The 25895-nt window shown below is 55.0% G+C and overlaps 3 protein-coding genes across 3 annotated transcripts in view; 1 reads left to right on the top strand and 2 right to left on the bottom strand.

Annotated features, from left to right (window-relative positions):
* Positions 1–92: 92 nt before the first annotated feature.
* Positions 93–21177, bottom strand: flncb (filamin C, gamma b (actin binding protein 280)). The gene is made up of 47 exons (XM_068755260.1): positions 20630–21177; positions 17355–17603; positions 16774–16871; positions 16511–16661; positions 16304–16422; positions 16131–16208; positions 15634–15796; positions 15247–15447; positions 14262–14399; positions 14050–14176; positions 13788–13924; positions 13509–13702; positions 13326–13439; positions 13088–13231; positions 12314–12437; positions 11798–11958; positions 11631–11721; positions 11364–11533; positions 11177–11294; positions 10546–10808; positions 9777–10374; positions 9453–9638; positions 8573–8735; positions 8123–8283; positions 7877–8044; positions 7538–7661; positions 7315–7471; positions 6906–7095; positions 6796–6819; positions 6169–6416; positions 5681–5780; positions 5456–5596; positions 5229–5357; positions 4924–5097; positions 4380–4541; positions 3948–4151; positions 3625–3777; positions 3400–3522; positions 3059–3316; positions 2410–2679; positions 2203–2340; positions 2004–2119; positions 1785–1917; positions 1315–1491; positions 1029–1247; positions 703–909; positions 93–630 (listed from the first exon to the last, which is right to left on the bottom strand). Exons 1-47 carry the CDS (start codon positions 21000–21002, stop codon positions 443–445), a joined length of 8124 nt encoding a protein of 2707 aa, XP_068611361.1. The 5' UTR covers positions 21003–21177; the 3' UTR covers positions 93–442.
* A 565-nt stretch (positions 21178–21742) lies between these two features.
* Positions 21743–23221, top strand: sco2 (synthesis of cytochrome C oxidase 2). The gene is made up of 2 exons (XM_068755259.1): positions 21743–21878; positions 22375–23221. Exon 2 carries the CDS (start codon positions 22385–22387, stop codon positions 23189–23191), a length of 807 nt encoding a protein of 268 aa, XP_068611360.1. The 5' UTR covers positions 21743–21878; positions 22375–22384; the 3' UTR covers positions 23192–23221.
* Positions 23222–23449: 228 nt separating this feature from the next.
* ncaph2 (non-SMC condensin II complex, subunit H2) overlaps positions 23450–25895 on the bottom strand; it is a 4225-nt gene continuing 1779 nt past the window's right edge. The window contains exons 9-20 of the mRNA XM_068755516.1: positions 25843–25890; positions 25687–25737; positions 25514–25577; positions 25343–25444; positions 25211–25255; positions 25067–25122; positions 24886–24997; positions 24762–24824; positions 24645–24694; positions 24472–24573; positions 24228–24377; positions 23450–23750 (exon numbers count right to left, since the gene is read on the bottom strand). Coding sequence (XP_068611617.1) covers positions 23622–23750; positions 24228–24377; positions 24472–24573; positions 24645–24694; positions 24762–24824; positions 24886–24997; positions 25067–25122; positions 25211–25255; positions 25343–25444; positions 25514–25577; positions 25687–25737; positions 25843–25890 — 972 coding nt within the window. The 3' untranslated portion in view covers positions 23450–23621. The remainder of the gene's footprint in view (positions 23751–24227; positions 24378–24471; positions 24574–24644; positions 24695–24761; positions 24825–24885; positions 24998–25066; positions 25123–25210; positions 25256–25342; positions 25445–25513; positions 25578–25686; positions 25738–25842; positions 25891–25895) is intronic.

Here is a 25895-nt window from a genome sequence, read left to right as displayed (position 1 = left end):
CATTTAGATTCAGGCTTCAAGGACAGCACAATTATACATATATTATATATTTCTGCAAATGAAGAGAATCTTGAAAGAGTAAAACTGCAATATTTCTGGAAGGACGTTTATTATGCCAGCACAATGTCGCAGCCTGAAGGTGAACAAATCAAACATTCATCATTCTGACGGATACAAAATCTCAAGAAAGTATGTCTCTGGAGTCACGTCTCGGCTCCACCTCCTCCACGCCCCCTCTCAGCTCCACCTCCTCCACGCCCCGTCTAGCTCCACCTCCTCCACGCCCCCTCTCAGCTCCACCTCCTCCGCTCCACCTCCTCCACGCCCCCTCTCAGCTCCACCTGCTCCACGCCTCTTGCCGTTGGAGGACGTCTCTGTGTCTCCAGTGTCTCAGGATGAGGATCTGGAGCGGGGAGACGCTCTAGAGATGAATAATTCCGTCTCAGGGGACGCCGACGTGGAAGGGACTCCCAGGCACGTTATCGTCCCCCCATTTGACGATGAGGATGTAGTTGCCTTGTTCTTTGACGGTGTACGTGACGTTGTACATCCTGTTGCCCGTGTGCTTGACGTAGACCTCCTCGCAGGGCGCCTTGGGCCCGTGAACGCCCACCATCAACATGTTGGTTCCTGCAGTGGAGAACATCCATCAGTGACAGAAGAACGATGGACACATGGAGTCAGAGCCCAGATGTTCCTCACCTGCTTCGCTGCAGTCAACTGTGAAGGTGTTCTTCTGGCCGACGAAGGCCTTTGATAGGCCGGCGCCTCTGGAGATGACTTTACTGGCGTCTGATGAGAAGTTGGGGAAAGAGGCGAAGGCTCCTCCCATTGCTGAAGACTTGCTGACGGTTTCCACGAGGACAGACGAGGTCTCGTGCAGACTGTGTCCACCGGACAGGTGAGGTCCTGCAGAGGGATTCACAGGCTACTTCAAACATCCGTTACTGACAGCCTGCTGTAAACCTGGTCCTGATCCTGGTCCTGGTCTAAGCACCGACCACAGCCACCCTGGACCCTGGACCCACCTGAGACTTTGGCCTTGAAGGGACTGCCTACGGTGTGTTGGGGGCCGCCGTACTTGATGGAGATCAGGTAGTGTCCGGGAGCCATTGGCGTGTAGGACATCTTGTAGCCCTCAGGACACTCCAGGCAGTCCATCTGCACCTTTGACGGCCCGTCGATGGTCACGGAGAGAGCGCCTGAGCCGGCGTTACATGTGTTCACTATGAACTCTGAGGCCACGCCTGAGGAACAGCACGCACCATGAGCCACCATTCCAGTAGACGATGGCCTTTTCTGTTCTATGCATACCCGTGGTCCCTCCTTCTAGTCCTGGTCCAAAGGCGGACACCATGCCGGGATCTCCAGCCTGGCCTAGTTCTCCCACTCGGATCTTGAAGGGACTGCCGGGGACGTGGCTGCCATTAAAGCGAACGTCGATAGAATGAACGCCGTTTTCCCTCGGGATGAATCTGATAGCACGTTGGTCTGTGGACATGGAGGACATCGCTCAGGGTCCATTCCGGGTCCCTTTTGTGTGAATACACATTATTCATCTCTCCAGTACTTCAAATGTCCATTTTATTCTCAGTCAGCTGTACAAACCGCGGAGGACCCAGTCAGGAGCCTGGTGGTACTCCGGCCCTTCAGACCGGTACCCCTTACAGAGATAGAAGAACTGCAGCCATGGACAAGAGGGGCTGAGCTCCAACAGTGGGGAAGTGAAATATAGTGCACCCCAGAGCGAGCCCTGTGGTACTCCAGGTTCCTTCGGGTCTTACCGCTGTCCAGCTCGGTGAGGTGACACTCCTCCATGGCCCCTGAAGGAGAGTGGATCTTAGCATCGACCAGACCGCGGGCGCCGTTCAGCTGCACAGCAAAGGAGGCCTCCTGTCCCACCGTCAGACCCATCTCCTGAGCAGGAACAGAACTTTAAGAGAACCCATGCAGGCTGCCACGGAGGTCAGACCCGAGGGTTCTGCTGGCCGAGCCGTTCTGACCTGCAGGCTGGTGATGGCGAGGCGGCAGGCATCGCCGGACAGGGGGGCGACGGGGACCAGGAACGGGGAGTCTGGGATGTGCTCGTCGTTGAACTTAATGGAAGCCTCATAGTCGCCTGGGGACAAGGGGGGGGGGGCAAAGACGATGATGTCACACGCCCGACATGGCTAACAGGCCAATCAGAGCAGCCGATCTCACCGGGCTCCTGGACCACATAGGACACCCCACAGGAACCGTCCTGCCTGTCTTCAAAGGTGATCTCGGCCTTGCTCGGCCCCTCCACGGCGATGGACAGACCTCCGGCGCCGGCCTCTCTGGTCCAGATGCTGAACTCGGCTGCAACACAACAGAACGCATCGTCAGGACCCGTCCAGCCACGGGAAGGACAGTCCGCTTCCAGCCCACCTGGGATCCCGGCCACCCCTCGGTCCAGGCCGGTCCCTCCTGCCCGGACCTTGTGGGCCCCTCCTTCTCCCAGGGGCCCAACGGTGAACTGGAAGGGGCCCCCGGGGACGTGCTGGCCCCGGTACTTCACGCTGACGGTGTGAGCCCCCATCTCCTGAGGGATGAAGCGGACGCTGTAGGTGCTGTCCTCCCCCCTGAGGATCTCTGCGTCCTCCGTCTTCCCTGCCGGACTCGTCACCTGCGCCGTCATTTCCTGCTTGGCTGGCTCACCTGAGGAGGAGGAGGAAGATGGGAGAGGGGCCTTCCACAGCATTTTAGAGTCACTAGTTGTTTTTATCTTCAGACCTGCTACTCATCAATCAAACTTTATTGATTTGTCTTTCAAATCAGTACATGGACCAAAGTCCAAACGACCCAGAGACAAAAACAGGACGATGAAAAGACCCACAACCAGACACAGAAGCGCTCCAAAAGCGCTCCAAACTGGATCAAAGACCCCTGGGAGAACCCAGCAGAACCCTGGGAGAACCCACAGACCCCTGGGAGAACCCACAGACCCCTGGGAGAACCCACAGACCCCTGGGAGAACCCAGCAGACCCCTCATGCAACGTTAGATCAGACCGGGGACACGCCCAACGCATCACACACCGTCCTGCAGCGGCGGGCGGCCTCCCGCCGGCACGCCGTCGAACCCGCCCAGACTCTCTCGTCCCAGGAAGTCTCCGAACACGCCTCTGAAGGGCTCGCCCCCCACCTGCGTGCTCTCCTCCACACGGACCTCCCTCTTGGTCTCCCCGCCCCGCGTCTTGCTGATCTCCGTCCTCTCGGTCCGCGTGTAGGTGTGGCTGCTGCGGCTGAAGGTCCGGGTCAGGAGCTCCTGAGCCGAGACCATGTGGAACCAGTTCCCTAAGACCAGCAACGGAGGTGGAGACAGGTGTAGGGGACAGAAAGGAGGTGGAGACAGGTGTAGGGGTGGTGTCACTGCTCACCTGGGATCTTCAGGTTCAGGTCGCAGGTGCTGCCCACGGTGGCGATGGAGGGGGCGTGGCGCTTCCTGGTGATGCTCTCCTTCATCCTCCCATCGCCAAAAACCTTGACCGTAAAAGGACTTCCTGTTTACACAAACAGGAAAGAGGCGGAGTCTAACCATCAACAATGTGCACTGTAAGAACTGACGATCTATAGATTGGAGATGATTGATTATTTCTGTGGACCTGGAACATGCTGATCAGCGAACTTGATGTTAATGATGTAGTTCCCGGGTTCGGTGGGACAGTAGGAGACTTTACACGTCCCGTCGTCCACGTCCTCACAGTTAATGTCCACCTTACTGGGACCCTCGATGGACAGACCCAGACCGCCGTAACCTGGGACCAATCAGAGAGCAGATCATCAATACAGGTCCAAACCTGCAAACCTTAAACTAAAGATGATCAATTTTTTGTTTTCAAAATTCTGAATTTCCTGAATGAATTAGGATCTGAGTATTGAATGTTATTCAGAGGACTTTAACCTTTGACCTTCATCGCCGTCCCACCTGCGTTCCTCGTGTCGACGATGAACTCGGCCACCTGGAAGGTGTGCCCCTCCCCCAGTCCTTGTCCGTAAACCTTCACCTTGCTGGCGTCCCCGACCTCCGACTGACCGACCACGATCTTGAAGGGGCTGTTGGTGGCGTGCGTCCCGCTCTTCTTCACGCTAACCACGTGTTCGCCGGCTTCCTTCGGCGTGAAGGAGATCCCTGCGGGAGCAGAGCATGCTGCTAGCTACCCAGCAATAACAGATGGCAACAATTGAGCTATCCAAGCTAGCTAACCGTCATGAAGCTAATTAATGTTAGCTCAAATAGCTCTTAGCTTTTAGCGATGCTAACCCGAACCCGCCCACCTCCAGGTCAGCACTTAGCCCTGAACGTTAGCGGTGCATTCATAACGACCCGGTTCGAGTCGAGTCCAACCCAGAACCTGACCGATGTGTCTGTTGGGGAGCCTCTTCAGGAGACACGCCTCCTCGCTCCCCGACGGCGCTCTGATGAACGCCGTCAGGCTGCTCAGGTCCGTTTCCAGGATTCTCAAGGACACGTCGGACGCCGTGCCGACGTTCAGCTGAGACGAGCTGACGAGCTCGTCACCTGGAGAGCAAATGACATCATCGGATTAGTGCGGCGGACGGAGGCGGGGTTTAGACCGAATTCAAAAAGGCGGTTTCACCGATGACTTCAGGCAGAAAGTGTTTGTCAAGCAATTATTAATTATTGATCGACATCCTTGAAAATTAACCGCTGAAGAAACGTCTAGTTAACGCAGCATGACACAAAGTGGTAAGGCGTGATACGACACGACACGACACGACACGACACGACACGTATTGACCCTGCTTTGCTTGGAGGTTCTTATGAAACCGGTTCGTTATGCTCTTGGACCACATGAGAACAAATGACCTCACATCAAAGGCAGAGAAGCTCGTGATCAAAGGAAGGGGCTGCAGCTAGCAGCCTCCGTGCTTCCCCGTACCGGTGGTCCTGGCGGTGAACGGGCTGCCAGCGATGTGCTTGTCGTCAAACTTGACGCTGATGTTGTAATGGCCGGCTGCGGTGGGCAGGTAGGACACCGTGCACGTCCCGTCTTTGTTGTCCACACAGCTGATCTCGGCTTTAGACGGGCCCTCGACCGCCAGAGACAGACCACCTGCAGGTGAAGAGTCCTCATGAAGCTGTGGGTGGGGCTTAAATCACCTTTGTTAGATACTAAATGTATTCAAGCACACAACAAGAGCACTCCCTGCGGCCAATCAGAGCAGAGCGTTGAGGGCCCGGTACCTTCTCCGGCGTCTTTGGTGACGATGGTAAACGTGGCCGGTCTGCGCACCGTGCCGTGGCTCAGACCCGGGCCGTAGGCGGTCACGTGACCGCTGTTAACGGCGTCCACGTAGAACTGCAGGGGACTTCCTGCCAAACAGGAAACGCGAGAAGCTTTCAGAACCAGGCTGTCCAAAGACAGCGTTCAGCTGAGCGTCACAGGAGGGACGCACCTGCTCAGGTGTTACCTGGGATATGGTTCCCCTCATACTTGATGTCCATCTGGTGGAGGCCTCGTTCGGTCGGGGAGTACCTGACGGTGACGGTGCCGTCCTTGTTGTCGGTGATGTGAGGACAGGCGGTCCGACCGGACGGCATTCCCACCTCACCTGGAGGACGAGCAGGAAAACCGGATCCGGTCGCTTCACGTCGACAACGAAGCTTTGATGTGAGACTCCACGGCAGCAGCTCACCTGTGACCTGTCCTTTCTGCACCGTGAAGGGGATCACCAGACTGAAGGGGCGGAGCATCGGCTCCATCCCGTCCACGGGGTTGATGGGATCCTCGGCGGCCTAAACCAGGAGCAGAGGGTCAGAGTACTGGGGCGGGGCTCCGGAGTCTGGCCCCAATCAAGAGACTTATGGAGCGTAAACAAAAGCATGAATAAACAAACGTAGCAGTAAGAAAATAAGAGCTCCATGAACCCGCCAAAATAAAGGGAACAGGAAAATAACCATCCTGGCTCTGAGTGAGTGGAATCAATGCAAAGCTCATTGATTAACCCCTGGAGGCGGATCCAACTGTAAGGTCCTTAAAACAAGTCAAAGTGAGGCTCAGCAGTGGGCGTGGCCTCCTCGTGCCCGTAAGACCTTCCCAGGCATGCTCCCGAGGAGGTGGCAGACGGGCTCCGGAGGGCAGCAGAACGTTCTCCACGCCGCGGGCCCCCGGGCCGGTACTCACCACCACGTGGAACGGGCTGTTGGGGATGTTCTCTCCTCCAAACCGGATGGTGATCACGTATTTCCCCGGGTCCGGAGCCGTGTAGTAGATATCAAACGTCCCGTCGGCGTTCTCCACCACGTCTACGTCCAGCTCCGCTCCGTCAGGTGTCGACACCGTACAGGTGACTTTACCTTTCCCAGCAGCCTTTGCATCCACAGTGATGACCGTCTCCTCGCCAATCTGGATGGTCGGACCTAGACCTGATCCTGAAGGGACGGATGATAAACGGGTGTAGCAAACCTCAGACGAGGAACTGCCGGATGGCTAAACAAGTGCTTCTGGGCCGCTACGTGTCCTCTGGGGTCCGGGTTAGGGAACTTCGAGCACCGGGCCGGCCCAGTTCCAGGTACCAGAGGTCAAATCATTCTAAACGATCAATAATCATTATTCTTTTTGCTACTTTCTGAATGGAGAGGACCTGCAGCGGCTGATGATCACTGCTAACACCTGTCCCGAGGAGCAGAGCCTGACTGGGCTCAGGTGTAAGTCAGCACTGCTGCTATTGGCTAACAGAAACGCTAAGCAATGTCCATGCTAAGTGCCTTCACACCTGGCCCCTACCTGGGGAGCAGAACATTTACTCACCCAGTCCATGGCCTCCAATCGACACTGCGATAAAATAACACAAACATCAGTGACACACCCACGGGAAGAAATCTGAGTGGCTGTCAGCGCAGAGGGGGGCGGAGCCTGACCTGTAACCAGACACTTGCTGGCATCTCCGGTGGGCAGAGCATGGATGCGGTACGGCGAGTAGGGGATCTCGTCTCCCCCGTATTTGATGGTGATGGTGTAACGTCCCGTCATGTCCGGCATGTAGGACACCGTGTACGTCCCGTTCCGGTTGTCCCGGATATTCGCCTTCTTGGGTTTCCCCTCCGGATCCTGGAGACACAAGGACAGGAATTCAGACAAAATATTTAAAAGGAACGCTTCTCACAAAAAAGGAACCTGCAGCCATCGTTTCCTGGTTGTGTCTCCCAGTCCTCCACAAACACAGAGGACCCGCCCGGACCCTGCAGCAACGGGCCCCGGGCCCCCCGGCCCCCCGCGGAGGATACGTTTAAATACTCAACCTGTACTCGGTGCTGCTGGGTTACTCACCACGACCTGAACCGTGAGCAGTCCCTCCCCAGCATCTCTGGCGTCGATGGTGAACTCCACCGGCAGGCCGGCTGGCACGCCGGACAAGTTCAGCCCCGGACCGCTGGCGCGAACTTTACTGGCATCGTGAGCCGGTAACGTTTTGATCTTAAAGGGACTGGCAGAAAGGTGAAGTCAGTAAAGGGGGACGGCATCTTCAGGTTCAAGCCCTTCACAGACTGACCTGCAAGGGACCTCCTGGTCGCCGTACTTGACACAGACCGTGTACGGGCCGTCGGCGGCGGGCGTGTAGCTGACTGTGTGGGTTCCATCACCGTCGTCAGAGGTGCTGATTGGCTCAGCAACACCTGCACAGCAACGATGTATATGTTGGGTCAGTGGTTCTGAACCAGGACTAAGTCCATGTAGGGTTCGTGGACTCTGATTTTGGTCAGTCCTGCACTTCTGTAAGGGCTGGTGCTAAACTAGGATTAAGTCTCTGCAGACTCGACTTGACTAAAGGCTCTTCCGTTGGACCCCGAGACCCGCATGAACTGGACCATTTCTTGTCAGTGTTTGGTACCTGTGGGTCCACACAGCAGGACCTCGAGGGGCGCCACACCAGCCTTGCTAGTGTCTACAGTGAAGGTCTGAGGGACATGGACTCTCACTCCACTCCCCAGACCAGGACCGGAACACTTCACTTTACTGGGATCCACCAGCTCCCGTACCGGAACCCGGAACGGGCTTCCTGCAACACATGGAGGCGGCCAGACACGGGTCATTGCTGGTTCCGGAGCCGACGGACAAAACGGTTGGAATGCACCACCTGGGACGGGAAGGCCGCCAAAGGTGACGTTGACATCGTAGTCTCCCGGAGTGAATGGAATATACTCCACACTGCAGCTGCCATCTTTGTTGTCTTTACAGGACATCTTCGCCTCAGATGGACCCTCAATGGCCAGGCCAAGACCTCCAGTACCAGCACCTCTGAGGAGCAGGAAGGAACCACGGAGGAACTGAATTAAAGACTGCAACGTTCAAACACCCTCCTGAAAGCCCTGAGACCGAGCAGGACAAGAACCTGTTGGACCCGGTTCTGTCTCTTATGGCAGATAGCCCAGGGTTACGGGATGTCCCGCAAGGTTTGCAACCGCTCTACCTGTTCAAGAATCGTTTAACGTGGACAAAGCATTTCAGAGACCTTTTTTCAGAGCAGTTTATTTGACTTTAATCCTCCTTCACGTCATGTCGGTGTTTGTGCATGAAGACGGGGTACCTGGTCTCGACAGTGAAGCGGTTTGGTTTGTTGACCGGTCCTCCCTCAAGACCCGTACCATAGGCTCGGACTCGACTTGGATCACAGCCTTCAGTCACCAACACCTTGAAGGGACTCTTGGGCACTGATACCTCGTCCAACAAAACTTCAACCAGGTGTAAACCTGCAGAGAGACAGAGCATCGTGTCTTAGCATTTAGCATGTGAGACGGCTAATTTGTGGCCTCCCAGACGTGCCCTCTCACGGACGTCACATCGCAGTCGGGTGAAAGGCCCCCTCTGAAAGTCCTTCTCCATGCACCTGTGTAGCTTGTCCAGGTGAGGTTGTCCACACCTAGCAACGCTCGCATGTGTCTCTGGTTCCTAGAGGGCTGCTTTGGCTGCAGTGTTTCCGTCCCACGTTAACATCAGTGGAAACTCAGCCGGACTGCAGCTATTAATACCTACCCCCCCAGGCTGCCCCTCACCGAGCCAGAAGAAGGTCCACCTTTCCAGAGGGGCTGGTTCTGGGCTGCTTCAGACCGCTTCACATTACAGACACCTCACCGTCACAGGTGACCTCAGTCGTCTCGTCTACAATCGTTTTGTCCTCCTTGTGGGTCGCAGGTGGTTCTGGAGTCCATCCCAGCTGACTAGTTGTGAGAGGGGGGGCACACCCCGGACGTGTCGCCAGCTCATCGATGCCACACAGAGACAGACTACCACTCACACCTACGGACACTCTGGAGTGACGCGAATCGAACCCAGAACCTTCTTGCTGTGAGGAGACAGCACTACCCACTGCACCACCCTCTTTGTCGTTCCATTTCAGTTTATTGTGAAGCTTACCAACCAGAACCACGCCTTCCACTCCCTTCTGAAGCAGACCCAGAAGGACTTACCGTTCTCATAGGGGGTGTACTCCACGCCGTAGGTCCCGTCGCCTCGGTCGGTGACGTAGGCGTCCCTGTTGGTGCTGGACGGGCTGGAGATGCAGGCTTTGATGCAGGCTTTGATGTGGCTGCCGCCGCTATTGTCTTGGGCCCGGGTGTCCACCGTGAAATGAGTGGTCACTTCCCTCAGGATGCCTGTAGAGACAAAATCGCCTCTTGAATTACTGGTTCCTCCTTTTCCTGGCTGGTACCAGGACCCGAGGACCCAGTGCTGTGATGAAAGAGCTGACCAGGATCAAAGGGACTGAAACACCATCTCTACTGCTTTTTCACCTCTGGGTTCCACTCCTGGTCCGTAAACCTTCACCCCACCGGTGTCCACGTCTGGGTCCACCTGGAGTCGGGCAGGGAACTTGGGAACTGCGTGTCCTCCATATTTGATGGTGATGGAGTACATGCCCTGGAACCGTGGGACGTAGGTGACGGAGTATGTCCCATCACTGTTGCTCTGGACGTGGACTTCAGCTTTAGCTCCAGAGTCGGAAATTATCTCGATGGTGAGCTCCGCCTCCCCGGCTTCGGAGCAGTCCACCTTGAAGGACCCATCCTCGTTGACTTTCCCTCGCTCTAGGCCGGGACCGCTCGCCGTGACCTTACTGGGGTCAAACGCAGACTGGACTACGGCCTTGAAGGGGGATCCAGGAACGTGCTGGTCTGCAAACAGGATGTTGATGGCGTACTGGCCCGGCTCGGTAGGCAGGTAGGACACAGAGCAGGATCCATCGCCATTGTCCTGGCACTCGATCTTGGCCTCACAGGGGCCCTCCACCGTCAGGCCCAGACCACCAGTACCAGCCCCCTTTGTGTCAATGGCAAAGGGGGCCGGTTTACCCACAATGCCACCCTGAAGACCTGGGCCGTAGGCTCGGACCTGGAAGGACCACAAGCGAAAAGGTGAGAAAGGTTTCCCTCAGACCAACTCCAGGGTGACCTGAACCAAGAAGCTTCTGGATGGAACATCTTGATCCGCCATTCATTTATGGCGCTCGACTTGACCTGCCTTTCCATCGAGGTGGGGGGAGGGGAAGGGACATGCCCTTACCTTTGATGGGTCGGGGGGCATGACACCATCCACGGTGAACGGACTTCCTGGAACAGGGTTTCCACCGTAGCCGATGTCCACCCTGTATGCTCCTTCCTCGGGGGGGATGTACTTGACTGTGTGCACCTCGCTGGCGGCGCCTGACTCCATCTTGCAGGGGATTGGTCGGTGTGACGGCGAGGTGATCTTGACGTCCAGGTCGCCTTGACCTCCAGCACCCCGCGTGACGACTGTAAACTCTTCATCCCTCCCGACATCCACCTCTGATTCGCACGCAGACAGAAACACAAGCAGCACGTTTAGCTAGCATTGCTTTCATTAGCCTCTGGAAAGAACATTCGTTTACCAACAAAAGTCCTGACTTGGTGACAAGTACTTCAGATTTCTAAAGTACTTGTGTTTACGTGAAGGTTGATGGCAGAACGAAGTTTGTTTAGTTACGTTCGCCTCCGGAATACGAAGACAAATATTCCATGACGTTGGCACGGTTGAAGCGAGCAACCACCCAATCCGACGGGAGCCGCGGGTCGATTTCCGCCTCCGACATTCCGACACCGTGTGATTAGGCGTTGGAAAGTAATCGACGTACACGCGAACAGCGACAGAATAAATGTGACCAGATGACACTTACTGCTGTTCAATCCCTGAACCTTGACCTTGTTGAGGTCCAGTGGGGGTGCCACAGTGATGCTAAATGGACTCTTGGGGATGGGGTCTCCTCCATGACACACGCCGATGGACATGCTCCCCTGCCGGATACAAACTGGGGTTAGCATCGGCTCTTCAAGCGGCTAGCGCGCCACTCAGCTGAAGCTAACCTGCTGGACGGCGGTGTAGCGGACGGTGAAGGAGTAGTTGTGGTTGTCGATGATCTCGAAGTCTCGGACCGCCTCACCTTTCGCTACGCCGCTGAAGTGGACCTCAGGTTGGGCTTTTCCGGCTCCCTTTGTGTAAACGGTGAAGTGAGTCGGCTTTCCCATTTCAACACCTGGAGAGAGAATAGTGAGATCGACGTCAGGTCTGCGCAGGTGGGGGGCAGAAACAAACTGGTGCAACACCGATGGGGAGGCGGATCTATTCCACACCTGTCTTATTTAGTCCGGGTCCCTCAGCCCGGACTTTAGCAGCATCATGGGAAGGATCCACCTTTATTCTGAAGGGGCTGATGGGAATTTCCTGTTAAAGTGAGAAATTCCTTTAATGCTATGTTGTAATCAGAAATCTTTCCAACAGGTCACCTGTGCCCTCTCACCTGATCGGCAAACAACACCATGATGGTGTACTGACCGGCGGCTGGGGGCGTGTACTTCACCGTGAACGTGTCGTTGTCATTTTTGATGATGTCAAAGTCGATGTCGGCCTCTGCAGGACCCACCACATCTGGAGCACACTTGATCCCGATGCTAACATCGCCTGCAGGTGGCGAGAAACGTTTTACCTTTAGAGCAATACCTTGTACCTGTAATACCTTGACCTACGAGAATAATTCGTTCCTGGACTGAGCTTGAAACTCAAATAGATACACACATACAGGTGTTGAATACCTGAAGTGAACCAGTGAAGCGCGCTCACAGCGCTCGGCCATTTAGCGCCACCATCTGGACGTTAGGGTTAGCATCGCAGCTCAAATGTATACTCATGTCTCAAAGCACAACTTTGGTCACAGGTTTGCTCGTGTCTCGGAAACACTCTTGTGTCAAAGCATGTCGTATGTCGAGGTATTACTGGACTGGTAAACAACAACAATAAGAGGCGTGGCTTCACCCACCCTGCCCCGCCTCGCTACAGTCCACAGTGAAGTACGTCGGCTCATTGGCCTTCAGACCCAGGTTCTCCACACCTGGACCGTAAACCTTCACATTCTCGGGATGGCTGCCTTCTCCTATCGTCACCTGGTTGAAGCAAACAAACAAACAAACATGCAACAAACTATGTTACAAATGTCGAAGCAGTGAATCAGCTTTGGATCACCAGCTAGCTGCGACTGGACGCTAGCTGTGACTGGAGCTAGCCGTGACTGGACGCTAGCCGTGACTGGACGCTAGCCGTGACTGGACGCTGGCTGTGACTGGACGCTAGCTGTGACTGGACGCTAGCCGTGACTGGAGCTGGCCGTGACTGGACGCGAGCCGTGACTGGACGCTGGCTGTGACTGGACGCTAGCTGTGACTGGACGCTAGCCGTGACTGGAGCTGGCCGTGACTGGACGCGAGCCGTGACTGGACGCTAGCCGTGACTGGACGCTAGCCGTGACTGGACGCTAGCCGTGACTGGAGCTGGCTGTGACTGGATGCTAGCTGTGACTGGACGCTAGCTGTGACTGGACGCTAGCTGTGACTGGACGCTAGCTGTGACTGGACGCTAGCCGTGACTGGAGCTGGCTGTGACTGGACGCTAGCCGTGACTGGATGCTAGCCGTGACTGGAGCTGGCTGTGACTGGATGCTAGCTGTGACTGGACGCTTTGGTTTCCTCCCTGCGGCGGACTGAAACCACCAACCCACCGACCTCCCAGCCAACAGGGGGCGGTGTTGTGGCCTTACCCTGAATGGGCTGTTGGGAACGTTGGTGTCGGCCCAGGTGATGATGACGGTGTGTTTGATGGGTTTGGTCGGGATGTAAAGACAGAGGAAGGTGCCGTCTCTGTGATCTGTGATCTGGATGTCGATGGGGAAACCCTCTGCATCCTGAAAGCACAACCACATCCCAGCGACGCGTCAATGGTCACGCCACGTCCGCCAACACGTCCGTCAACACGTCCAGCGGTCTCTACCTCCTCACCTGAGCGTAGAGCTTCAGCGTTCCTCCGCCAGCTCTGCGGGTGTCAATGGTGAAGTCCGCCGGCTTGTTGACGATGCATCCCGGCGTCTCCAGACCCGGACCAGAACATCTCACCTGAGGCCACAGTGACCAAGGTGTTAGGAAGCAGAACACGAGGAAGTTATTCTAAGAGACTGAGCTCACGTTTTCAGGGAAGACGTTGTTGGCAGCGGGGCGGATGTGAGCCATGAAGGGGCTGTCCTTGATGTCTTCGTCATCACAGATGACGTGCACGGCGTAGTCGCCGGGCTCGGTTGGCCAATAACGGACGTCACATGACCCGTCACCTTTGTCATCACACTCAATCTTTGCCTGAGAAGGACCCTCGATGGAGAAACCTGCAGGATGGCAAACACATGGTCAGACAGACGGACGGACGGACGGACATCCAGATGGTCAGACAGGTGAACTGCGATGACATACCGAGCGTTCCCACCTCCGTCCCGATGGCCTCCACTACAAAGTCAGCACTCTTCCCCACCATACCAGTCTCCAGACCAGGACCCCAAGCCCTCACCTTCTGAGGTCCTGCCCCCTCAGTCGCCTGAACCTCAAAGGGACTGGGAACACAAACAGACATGATGCTAAATGAATGATATATCCTGAGATGGGGGGGGGCACCACTCTAGCACGTTCTGTCCAGCTTTTGTAACATCCATCCATCATGTCCTTGGCAGAGTCTCACCTGCGTGGAATGTTGTGTCCTCCCCAGGTGATGGTTAGGATGTATTTTCCCTTCATGGTGGGATAATAGTTACATTCAAACATCCCATTTTCCATCTCCAGAACCTTCACCGGCTCCTCCAGGCCCTCTGGACTCAGAGAGAAACAGAACCAATCAGCGCCTCTCATGGAAAAACGTGAAGCTGATGCTTCAGGGGTATTTTGGCATCTTACTTGGTCCCTTCACGGTGACTTCGAGTTCTCCACGACCGGCGCCTTTGGTGTAAACTTTAAAATCAGCCACCTCTTTCACCCTCAGACCCTTCGGCTGCAGACCTCTACCAGACGCCCTGCAGGCGTTTGGGTTACAGGCTGTCAGGACCAAGAGAGGACGCTGGTCAAACTGGGTAGGACACTGGTCAGACTGGGTTAGACGCTGGTCAGACTGGGTTAGATGCTGGTCAGACTGGGTTGGACGCTGGTCAAACTGGGTTGGACACTGGTCAGACTGGGTTGGACACTGGTCAGACTGCATTAGACGTTGGTCAGACTGGGTTAGACGCTGGTCAGACTGGGTTGGACACTGGTCAGACTGCATTAGACGTTGGTCAGACTGGGTTAAAGGCTGGTCAGACTGGGTTAGACGCTGGTCAGACTGGGTTAGACGCTGGTCAGACTTAGTAAGGCACTGGTCAGACTGGGTTAGACGCTGGTCAGACTGAGTAAGGCACTGGTCAGACTGGGTTGGACACTGGTTAGACTGGGTTAGACGCTGGTCAGACTGGGTTAGACGCTGGTCAGACTGGGTTGGACACTGGTCAGACTGGGTTAGACGCTGGTCAGACTGGGTTAGACGCTGGTCAGACTGGGTTGGACACTGGTTAGACACTGGTTAGACTGGGTTGGACACTGGTCAGACTGCATTAGACGTTGGTCAGACTGGGTTAGACACTGGTTAGACTGGGTTAGACGCTGGTCAGACTGCATTATACGCTGGTCAGACTGGGTTAGACACTGGTTAGACTGGGTTAGACGCTGGTCAGACTGGGTTAGACACTGGTTAGACTGGGTTGGACACTGGTCAGACTGGGTTGGACACTGTTGAAACAGGGGTGGACATTGGTTAAATGTTCGACATTGGGTAAAGATATGTGGAGATATGATATATGAGCCTGGAGAACTGGACCAAGGACAGAACTTTCCCTTGTGTTGAATTTACCCTCTGAGATGTGGACGGCAAAGGGACTTCTGGGAATCTGCTGCCCAGCAAAGGTCACATAGACGGTGTGAGGTCCCTCCAGGACAGGAACATAGGTGCACCGGAAAATACTGTCCCCTTTGTCCTCTAACACAATCTCCACTGTGTCCCTGCGACTGTTGGAGTCCACAATGATAACACCGACATCTCCAGAACCGGCCCCTGGAGGACAAACAGCGGAGAGACATTCAGACACTTACAGAAGACACCGCTGCAGCTTCGCAGATGTCTGCAGAACCCCCTACAGAACCCCTTCAGTGTGGTTCTCTAGGGGGTTCTGCAAGACAAACTGGGTCCCCCTAGCTTTCAATAGTCATATGAACTAAAGATGTGTCATCTTTGGGTTACCTGCCGTGTAAATATCAAAGTACGTGGGTTTGTTGGCCATGTTCCCTGTCGGCTGCAGTCCCGGCCCGCGTGCCTGGACTCGGTTTGGATCGCCCATGGCCTTAGAAACGTTTACTATGAAGGGACTTCTGTCGATGTCCTGCCCAGCAAACAGCACCTTCACCTGGGGGCAGCAGGGTCCACCGTTCACGCCAACTTGATTTACAACAAACGCTGACAGCTTTTTTAAAATGGAGGATGACGGTTCCAAATTAGATTCAATCGACCCACAGTACTGTGATGTCACACATCAGGACATTTGTGGACATCTGGATGATTGTGGACATGTGTGTGTTCATGACGTAACTGTGTACTTCCTGAATAATGCAGGTCACCAAAAGGATCTCTTGTCCACACAGAAGTTCTAAATAGCCCTTTAGAACCCTTTAGACCCATTTAGACCCTGGTAATAAAGGTTCTGACTGCCTGAACATATGTCCAAAGGGATTTGCTCTTACTTTATGAAGGCCCTCCACCTTGGGCAGGTAGACCACGGAGTAGGTCCTGTTCTTGTCGTTGTTGGGGATGACCCGGGCCTGAAGGGAACACAGAACTGATGTTAGGTGGATTTTGTCTAGTCTCTAGTCTTTTTCTCCAATTCTAAACATTGATTCAGAGTTTACATTCCCACCTCCTCTGTGTGTCCCTCTGGATCTTCCACATAAACCAGAACTTCACCCAGTCCGGCCTCAACCGTTTCCACCAGAAACTCTGCCGGTTTTAGAACCACGTTACCTCTGGGTTCGATACCTGAGAGACACGCGGGAGGAATTAAGGACCCCTACTGGCTTCTGGGGTTCCCAGCCGACTGGGATCACTCAGCTCATTCTGGACTCACCTGGTCCGTAGGCTTTGGCCCGTTTGGGATGCAGTGTTTTTGCCTTTAAGGGGGCACCAGGCTTTAGTTTGGCTTTCGGGAACTGGGATAGGTAGGTCATCACGGAGTGTTCATCCACGTTCGGATCAACAATCTCCTCTGGAGCAATGACCTGAAGAAGAGCGAGGGGATGAACATGTCAGACTCAAATGCATCGCAAACATCAAGTCCAATCGATGGACAAATGCACCATGCAGCAGTGAAAGGTCAAAGGTCAGCGCTACCTGTGGGACTCCGAGCCAGTCGTCAGCCTGCTGCATGGCCTCTCTGGCGTTCACCACCGGCTGGCTGGGATCCCACGTTTCCCAGTCCGGACAAAGACCTGAAAGTATCACGGAGTGAGCCTCAGAGTCCAACACAAGACGAGGCCTTCAGGACATGGTTCAGATCCATCCAGGCCCGGTTTACGGGACAACAGCCAGAAAATAGTCTAAGAGCAGCGATCTGAAGGCACCATCGCAAGTTTAGTACCAGAACAACAAAAAGAACAGAATCCTGAATCAGATCCGGTAGAGATTAAATAACCGGATTAGCATCAAATCCCATAAAGAGATTAAATAACCGGATTAACATCAAATCCCATAAAGAGATTAAATAACCGGATTAACATCAAATCCCAAAAAGAGATTAAATAACCGGATTAGCATCAAATCCCATAAAGAGATTAAATAACCGGATTAACATCAAATCCCATAAAGAGATTAAATAACCGGATTAGCATCAGATATAAAATTCCATTCTATTCCAAATGAAAGGACACGCCCTCCGTCACTGGACCTGACATTACTCCAGTTTCTGGACCGACCTGGGGCGCAGTTATCCACCAGTGCTCCCAGTGCTTTGCCATCCCTCCAGTCTCGATGGAAGTTTGTGATGGGGAGCTGGGGCACCTTGTTCTGGATCCAGCCCAGCAGACGCTGTTTGGGGGTCAGTTTCTTGGCGTCTTCATCATCCTCATCCTCCCACATGGGCATGGAAATGGAGTAATGCAGGATTAGGGTCCAGATCAGGCCCAGGATCAGCTTGAGGTTCCCGTCCACTATGGCTTTAGAGTCTAGAGCACAGACAGGAAAACAGGACATCACCTGGTCAACCACTGTAGCTAACATTAGCATGTCTGACCTGAGGAGACACCTGCTCCCACCTGTGAACAGACTCCTCCTCTGAAGGAATGCCAGAATGAAATTCTGAGATGGAGAAAAAGAGGAAGAAGCTAACGGTGGTACAGCGGACACACCTTTACAGGTACAGAAAGCCCAGCGGACACACCTTTACAGGTACAGAAAGCCCAGCGGACACACCTTTACAGGTGCGGTCAGCCCAGCGGTCACACCTTTACAGGTCATCCCTTCTTTCCTGCCACCCATCAATTAAAGGGATAAAGATCCACAGGCCCAAACCGGGTCGTCACATTCAGAACCTCCAAACATCTCAACTGATCCAGACAAAGGCCACGCCCACTTATTACTGCTGTTTAACGGGTTCTGGTTCTGGTTCCAGTTACATGTTCCGGATCTTTCAATACGCACTCCAAAATAAAAGTCTGCGACTTCTTTTTCTTTCATCCTTCACCGGCAGATCTGCTCAGGATGATGTCATCAGCCCCCCCCCCCAAGAATGAGGTCATTCTCAATAGGAAACACATGGACACGCACACACAGTGTTGGATCAGCCAATCAGAGAGCAGCATCAGGAGGGATGTTTTAACTGTGAGGTCACAACGAGACCCATTGCTTCCTTCGTCCCCATCGGTGAACCCGCCCTTTCTCAGCGGTTCTGGAAGCTGACCCGACCAGAACCTCCTGCTGCGTGTTTACATTGGCCTGATCTCAGAAGAGGAAAAGATGATTTCATCTCAGCCAGATCACAGGAAGGTCCGATTCCAGGGCCCGGCCCGGGTTCAGAGCAGGAAGAGGGTTTGTTTCTGTTGGGCTCGGTGTAGACCCACCAAGACTCTCGTGGTCCGGGGTCCAGACCTCAAGCCCATCCCACAATTTCAAAACCTGAAATGAATAAAACAGTTCAACACAGAACCGGTGCATCGATCCATCAGAGAAGGCCCAAAGGTCCAGAACCACATCAGGTGACCCGCTGAGTCCTGCTGGGTCCTGGTCCTGGTCCTGGTTCAACATGCTCAACCACATGATTACATCATAAAGGTGAATTGGTTACGTTTGATCTTCTGGACAGCTTTGATCGGATTCCTCCGAGGCGTCTGGAGCAAAGTTAGGAAACACACGGCGGACAGATAAAGCGTGGGGGGAGGGGGGCATTCCAGTGTGCTGACTGCTACGACACGTGGAAACCATTAGGGGTGGGGGGGGGCACTGAGATCAGTGTTACTGTGTAGTTACTGTATAGTTTCTGTGTAGTTACTGTTGTTACTGTTATTACTGTGTAGTTACTGTTGTTACTGTTATTACTGTGTAGTTACTGTTATTACTGTGTAGTTACTGTTAATACTGTTATTACTGTGTAGTTACTGTGTAGTAGCTACTGTGTAGTTACAGTGTAGTAGTTACTGTGTAGTAGTTACTGTGTAGTTACTGTGTAGTAGGTACTGTTATTACTGTGTAGTTACTGTGTAGTTACTGTTATTACTGTGTAGTTAGTGTTATTACTGTGTAGTTACTGTGTAGTAGTTACTGTTATTACTGTGTAGTTAGCGTGTAGTTACTGTTATTACTGTGTAGTTACTGTGTAGTAGTTACTGTTATTACTGTGTAGTTACTGTTATTACTGTGTAGTTACTGTGTAGTAGTTACTGTTATTACTGTGTAGTTACTGTGCAGTAGTTACTGTGTAGTAGTTACTGTGTAGTTACTGTTGTTAGTGTGTAGTTAGTGTGTAGTAGTTACTGTTATTACTGTGTAGTTACTGTGTAGTAGTTACTGTTATTACTGTGTAGTTACTGTTATTACTGTGCAGTTACTGTGTAGTAGTTACTGTTATTACTGTGTAGTTAGTGTGTAGTTACTGTTATTACTGTGTGGTTACTGTTATTACTGTGTAGTTACTGTGTAGTAGTTACTGTTATTACTGTGTAGTTAGTGTGTAGTTACTGTATTTACTGTGTAGTTAGTGTGTAGTAGTTACTGTTATTACTGTGTAGTTAGTGTGTAGTTACTGTTATTACTGTGTAGTTACTGTGTAGTTAGTCCAGGTCCATTTGGGCCCAGCAGGAATAAAAACCCATTTGAGTTTCAACAATAGAAACAAAGACATCATCACGGATTATTTTACATCTCGAGTAGAGATTATTGAAGATGATCAGACACAGACGCATCAGAGATTATTGATCCGGTGCTGGAGGGTTTGTGGTCTCTGATCCAGTTCAGAGACAACGTGGACTGAAGTGGATCGACTTCTTGGGTCTATTTTCAGCAGCTGTTGGCGGAGGGACAACAGAGCTCAGCTGTCGCACCATCAATCATCTCATGCCCCGCCCGCCCCGCTAGAGACCACGCCCCCGGGGCCTCATGGAGCAAGCTACTTCTCCAGCTGACTCTCAACACGTGACCCAACAGAACCCATCGCTCTCAGTCATGTGACCCGATTCTTCATTCAATAAACGGCATAAATGACAACAAGATCAATATTTCCTGTTAGCGATCCGGAAAAACTCAAAGTGGCATCTTCAGTACTGTTACCACACTGCAGTACTGTTACCACACTGCAGTACTGTTACTACACTGCAGTACTGTTACTATACAGCAGTGCTGTTACTATACAGCAGTGCTGTTACTATACTGCAGTACGGTTACCACACTGCAGTACTGTTACTACTACTTGTACTGCGCTGAAACAAAACCTTTTGGACCAATGCAGCGCAAAAAGTACAGCTGACTAGAACCTGGCAAAGAACTGATTAAGAATCACACCTGGGACCAGGAAGCCCCGCCCCAGAACTGCGGATTCCTGGACCCTGAATGCATCATCCGTCAACTTAAGGTTAAAGAAACAATTTGTTCTTGATTTCAGGAACTTAATCCAGATTAAAATAATCTGTTTCATTATTGTCCCATTTATTTTGTAACGGTTTGTACGGGACGGTACCGGCAGCCCCGCCCCCGCACTCACCGATAGACACCAGCCTGATGTGCTCCCGCTCCAGGAACTCCAGGGCCACGGACACGTTCTCCAGCTTCATCTGCCGGAAGTTGGGTCTGCAGTGGTACTTCCGGTACATCTTCTTCTGGCTCAGGACCTCCAGCAGCCCGACCAGCCTCAGCCCGTCGCTCAGGTCCTTCTGCAGGTCGCTCACGCGCTTGTTCACGCGCTTCAGGTGCTCGTTGCACCACCTGGTGAAGGTGTTCTGCTGGATCTTCTTCCACGGGGCGTCCTCGGCCAGGTCCTTCTCGGTGGCCGGCATCTCCTCCTGCTCCTCCCGCTCCTCCTGCTCCTCCCGCTCCTCCCGCTCCTCCTTCGGGGGCTCCGAGGAGCTGCTCATCATGGCTCCGCTCCGCTTTTAGAGCACAGAGTGGGACGGGAAGCAGACAGAAGTCTGCTGGCGGGGACGCGCCTCACCGAACGCGCGCCGGACCGGTTACCTTCCTCCGAGGGGACAGACGCGCTGCCGAGTCCGGGTCCGGGTCCCGAGGAGACGCTGGTTTAAGGGGGTCGGCGTCAGTCCGCTGGACTGGACTCCCAGGAATGCCCCCCAGCCATGACCATAAGTCAGCCCGGCATCCTCCAATCCCGCAGCCCATTGGCTGGTGGCGGAGGGGGCGGGGCCACCCGACCCCACCTCCCGGTATATTTAGAGACCCCAAACCGGGGGAGACGCCGTGAGCATGAAGCTGTTCATAAAGTGGTCCGGAAAAAAGGATGACGTCACCGGAGCACAGCCAATCACGTTGCACTCCCCAGCAGCACAAGAGTGATGATGCGTCGTGGATTAAAGTGACATTTAATACTATTTAATTTCAACAAATAACAACAGCGTTTAAGACACGCCCATCCTCAGGTCACGCACCAGAAGGATCAACACCTTTACCTCAGCGGCTCCCGTTTGAACTCGCAGCGTCACATTTCATTGGTTTAACGAGTAAACACGCCCCCATCGGCCTCAGCTGGTTAACTTCCGGTAACGTGCTGGTCTGCTGTCAGCAGGGCCGCCCGTTGATGACGTAGTGGTGGGTTGATACAGAACTTCGGCCTCCGGCCCTGCAGGTGGCGCTGCTGTTCCGTCAGCGACCCGTTCAGGTTTCACGTTAGCGGAGACAGGTTCGCTCTCCGTTCAGCCGAACCAGCTGACGTGAACGGTTTCTAAGAACCGGCTCGGTCTCCTGCTGGATCAGATCCCGGGTCGGATCCCTGGAGCCGGACGGTAAGTTCTGGTCCGCTAGCAGCTAGCTACAGCAGCTAGCATGAGAGCCAGTTAGCTTCTAGCTAACATGCCTGATTGTGATGAATATATTATTAGCTAGAATGTTAGAGCAGTACAAGTACAGTCACACAGTAGCAGGTATCACAGTACAAGTACAGGACCTTCTGGTTCCGAACCCAGGGTGCGACCCACTCCACCGCCGATACCTGCGTCTCAACAATAATAAACAATCGATATGGATTATGTGATTGACTAAATTTCTTAACACGTAGATCGTTAGCTTAGAATTTCAAATTCAATTCTAATCTTAGTTGGAACTGAATTCGGAAGTAAAGGTGTTGGTCCTTCTGGTGCGTTACCTGAGGACGGGCGTGTCTAACCCCCGTTGACCGCTGGGGTTGGCGGCCCGGTAACGGACAAAGCGGGCGCCGTTACTCCAAGTACTTTGACCAAGTACTCGTTCCCCATCCCAATACTTCCTGTTTTGTTATTTCAGCAGGAGGACCATGCTGGCGGTCAGATGCATTGTGGGTGATCTGCAGCGAGGAGGAAGACTCCTGAGACATGTCCCCTCAGAGAGTCCACACCCTCACCTCCGCCGCTGCTTCCTGTCCCAGGGTCAGAGGTCAGCAGGCTCTGCTCCCCTGAGGCTGCGGACCCGCCTGGCTGTGACGGCGCTGCTCGGCGGCGGGCTGCTCGCCGGCTGCTGGTTGGTTTCCCAGGAGAAGCGTCAGAAGCTGCAGCAGCAGCGGAGACGGCAGCTGCGGGACGCGGCTCTGGGACACGGACACTTCAGCCTCCTGGACCACAGGGGGCGGCGCAGGACCAAGGAGGACCTGCTGGGCCGCTGGGTGCTGCTCTACTTCGGATTCACACACTGTCCCGACATCTGTCCCGACGAGCTGGACAAGCTGAGCGCCGTGGTGTCCGCCCTGGACGGGGACGCCTCCCTGCCGCCGGTCCAGCCCGTCTTCATCACCGTGGACCCGGAGAGGGACGACGTCCCGGCGCTGGCACGCTACGTCAGAGATTTCCACCCCCGTCTGATCGGACTGACGGGGACGGTGGAGGAGGTGAGAGCGGCTGGGCGGGACTACAGAGTGTACGCCAGCCGGGGCCCCGAGGACGAGGACGGGGACTACCTGGTGGACCACAGCGTCCTGATCTACCTGCTCGGCCCGGACGGGCTGTTCCTGGACTACTACAACAGGACCAAGACCCGGGAGCAGATCGCTCAGAGCCTCAGGAACCACATGGGCGGCGGGACGCCTTGGATTGGGCGTGTGACATCATCAGCCCCGAAGGAAGTGTGATGTCAGAGCTGGAAATAAACCAATCAGGAAGCTCCAAGTGGCGTTGCTTGTTTTTGTTCACTCTAAAGGTCCGTCCTCTCCTAGAACGAACCCCCCCCCCCCCCTTGTCCCCGGACCGGAGGCTCGGTCCCCCGTCTGGGCTACCATTGTGGGAGGAGCCTGTTTGACACGTGATCACTTAGGTCACAAATGTAAAAACCGACCAGCCCACCTGATGCTTGCGTCTTTATTACAGTCAAACAGTTACAGGTCCCTGCAGGTCCGGGACCCGCCGGCCCCCCCTGTGGGTTCCTGCCGGTCCCTGCCGCTCCCTGCAGGTCCGGGACCCGCCGGCCCCCCCGTGGGTTCCTGCCGGTCCCTGCAGGTCCGGGACCCGCCGGCCCCCCCTGTGGGTTCCTGCCGGTCCCTGCAGGCCCGGGACCCGCCGGCCTCAGCTTGCAGCCGTCAGCGTTTGGAACCTGTCCGTCGCCCTCTGCGTGCTGAGCAGCGTCAGACCCATGGAGTCCAGACCGTCCTCCAGAACCCCGGCGCTGTCCACGCCCACCGTGGAGTCATTCGCCTAAAACCAGAGACCAGGTGTGAGACATGGTGACCCGGAGTCACGACGACAACCAGGAGAACCGGAAGGGAGGCCTCGACCACGCCGTGACATCACCATGACATTGCCATGACATCGCCATGACATCACCATGACATCATCGAGCTGCTTGACAGATAACAGACTGGGCTGGAGCGACAGAGAACCCTTCGGTCCAGAAATGTTCTGATCATCTCAATAAACTGAAACCACCAAAACCACATTCACAGAACAGAGACCCTTCATGGGTCGACCAGAACCAGAACCCACACCGTCTTAAGGGGTCGACCAGAACCACGGCAATCACCTGGACCCACGGTGTGGTTCTGGTTCTGGTCGACCCCCTAAGACGGTGTGGTTCTGGTCCTGGTCGACCCCCTACGGTGTGGTTCTGGTCCTGGTCGACCCCCTATGGTGTGGTTCTGGTTCTGGTCGACCCTCCTTGACTGAGCGTCTCACCAGCTGCAGCGACGCCAGCAGGTACCGGCAGACCTCCAGGCGGTCCAGCCCGGCAGCGATGGAGGAGAACCGTCGGCGCCGGCCCACGCTCTGCAGCGCCCCCACTATCCTGTCGCCGTAGGCGTGGATGTCAAAGAGCGGCCGCGCCTCCTGTAAACAGACACGCTTACCACCAGCAGTCGGGGGCAGGAGACGGGGACGGGGGACGGGGGACGGGGGACGGGGGACGGGGGCGGGGGCTCACCTGCAGGACCAGTTCAGGCTGGATCTGGTCCCCCCAGTCCCTGACCCTCTGGGACAGAGCCGTCTCCTGAGTGTAGCCCCGGCTGGACGTCACCAGCTGCTCCTGGACCGGTCACAGCGAGCCAACAGCTGATCCATTTACCCACAATGCTCTCTGGTTCTCCGCTCACTCACCACACGCAGCTTCACCAGGTGTTCGTAGCTCAGCTCCGCCCCCTGGACGTCTGCAGACAGACAGGAAGCATTGGACCGCTGCTCGGGGGACGGCGTTGAGCAGGACAGGTGTGTTACCTGGACCCAGGAAGTCCGCTGGGACGTCCTCGTGTCCCGAGTCTGAACCGTCGTCATGGACACCTTAAAGACACACCCACGTCACACCCACGTTTGCACCCGAGGACGGAGACGTGCGTCTCACCCATCAGGTCATGATCTCTGAACGCCTCCACAGACTCCTCCCCCTGCTGCAGCCCCGCCTCCTCCAGCTGCAGGAAGGTCCGCCTCAGCTCCTCATCGGAGACAGCCACGCCCTGAGGGACCCCACAAACATGTTGGCCCGGTTGCCACGGCAGCAGACGTGTGTAAACAAGCGTCTGTACCGCCTTCCTGCTCGCCAGCCGCGCCTTCATCGAGCTCAAATAAACGCCGTTCAGATCTGAGAAGAGAAAATCAAGTTTGTGTTTGATGCCCCGCCTCTGATCCACTCTGAGCAGGAGGGGGCGGAGCCAGAGCGGACATCTGACCTGTGAAGGTGGGTCCGTTCTTCAGCTTGGGCTCGGTCGGATCGACTGCAACGAAACCATCAATCCATCAAGCAGAGGGGGGGGGGGGGGGGGGGGATCGGGGGGGGGGGGCATCGTGCAACCCAGACTCACAGCTGCCCCGGAACCAGGTCCTGAAGTCCTGCAGGGGGGCCCCCCGCTTCCTCTTCCTCTTCCCGCCATCGTCCAGGCCTTCAGGCACCTTGTAGCATTTACCTGGGGGGGGGGGGGGGGGGGGCGTCAGCGAGGACGAGGCGCCGGAGCAGCAGCTGGGAGGGGCCTCACCTGGTCTCCGGGGTTTCTCCTCCCCCAGCGCTGCGTAGGGGTCGTGCAGTGCCCACGGGTTCACCTGAGGAACAAAACGCAGTCAGACCCGGTTCTGAGAACAGGAAGGGTCCGGTCTCATTAAATAAAGGCGTGACATCACACAGTGGGCGTGGGCCACAGTCCTCAGCTCATTCGTCTTCCAGGCGCCTCCTCTCTCGGACCGTCCTGCCATCGTCCTGCGCCTGGGGCAGAAAGATGGACACCGTCAGCTGCTCCACCCCCCCCCCCCCCCCCCCAAAAAAAAAGACAAAACGTCTCGTTCCTGGAGGGAGGACAGAGAGACCGACCTTCTGTCTGTCCACGCGCTCCCCCGCGTTGTCCCCCATGTCGTCCTCCTCCA

This window comes from Brachionichthys hirsutus, chromosome 22 (assembly GCF_040956055.1).
Source record: "Brachionichthys hirsutus isolate HB-005 chromosome 22, CSIRO-AGI_Bhir_v1, whole genome shotgun sequence".
Lineage (NCBI taxonomy): Eukaryota > Metazoa > Chordata > Actinopteri > Lophiiformes > Brachionichthyidae > Brachionichthys > Brachionichthys hirsutus.
The sequence above is the reverse complement of the archived record's forward strand: the minus strand, read 5'-3'. Positions and strand labels throughout refer to the sequence as shown.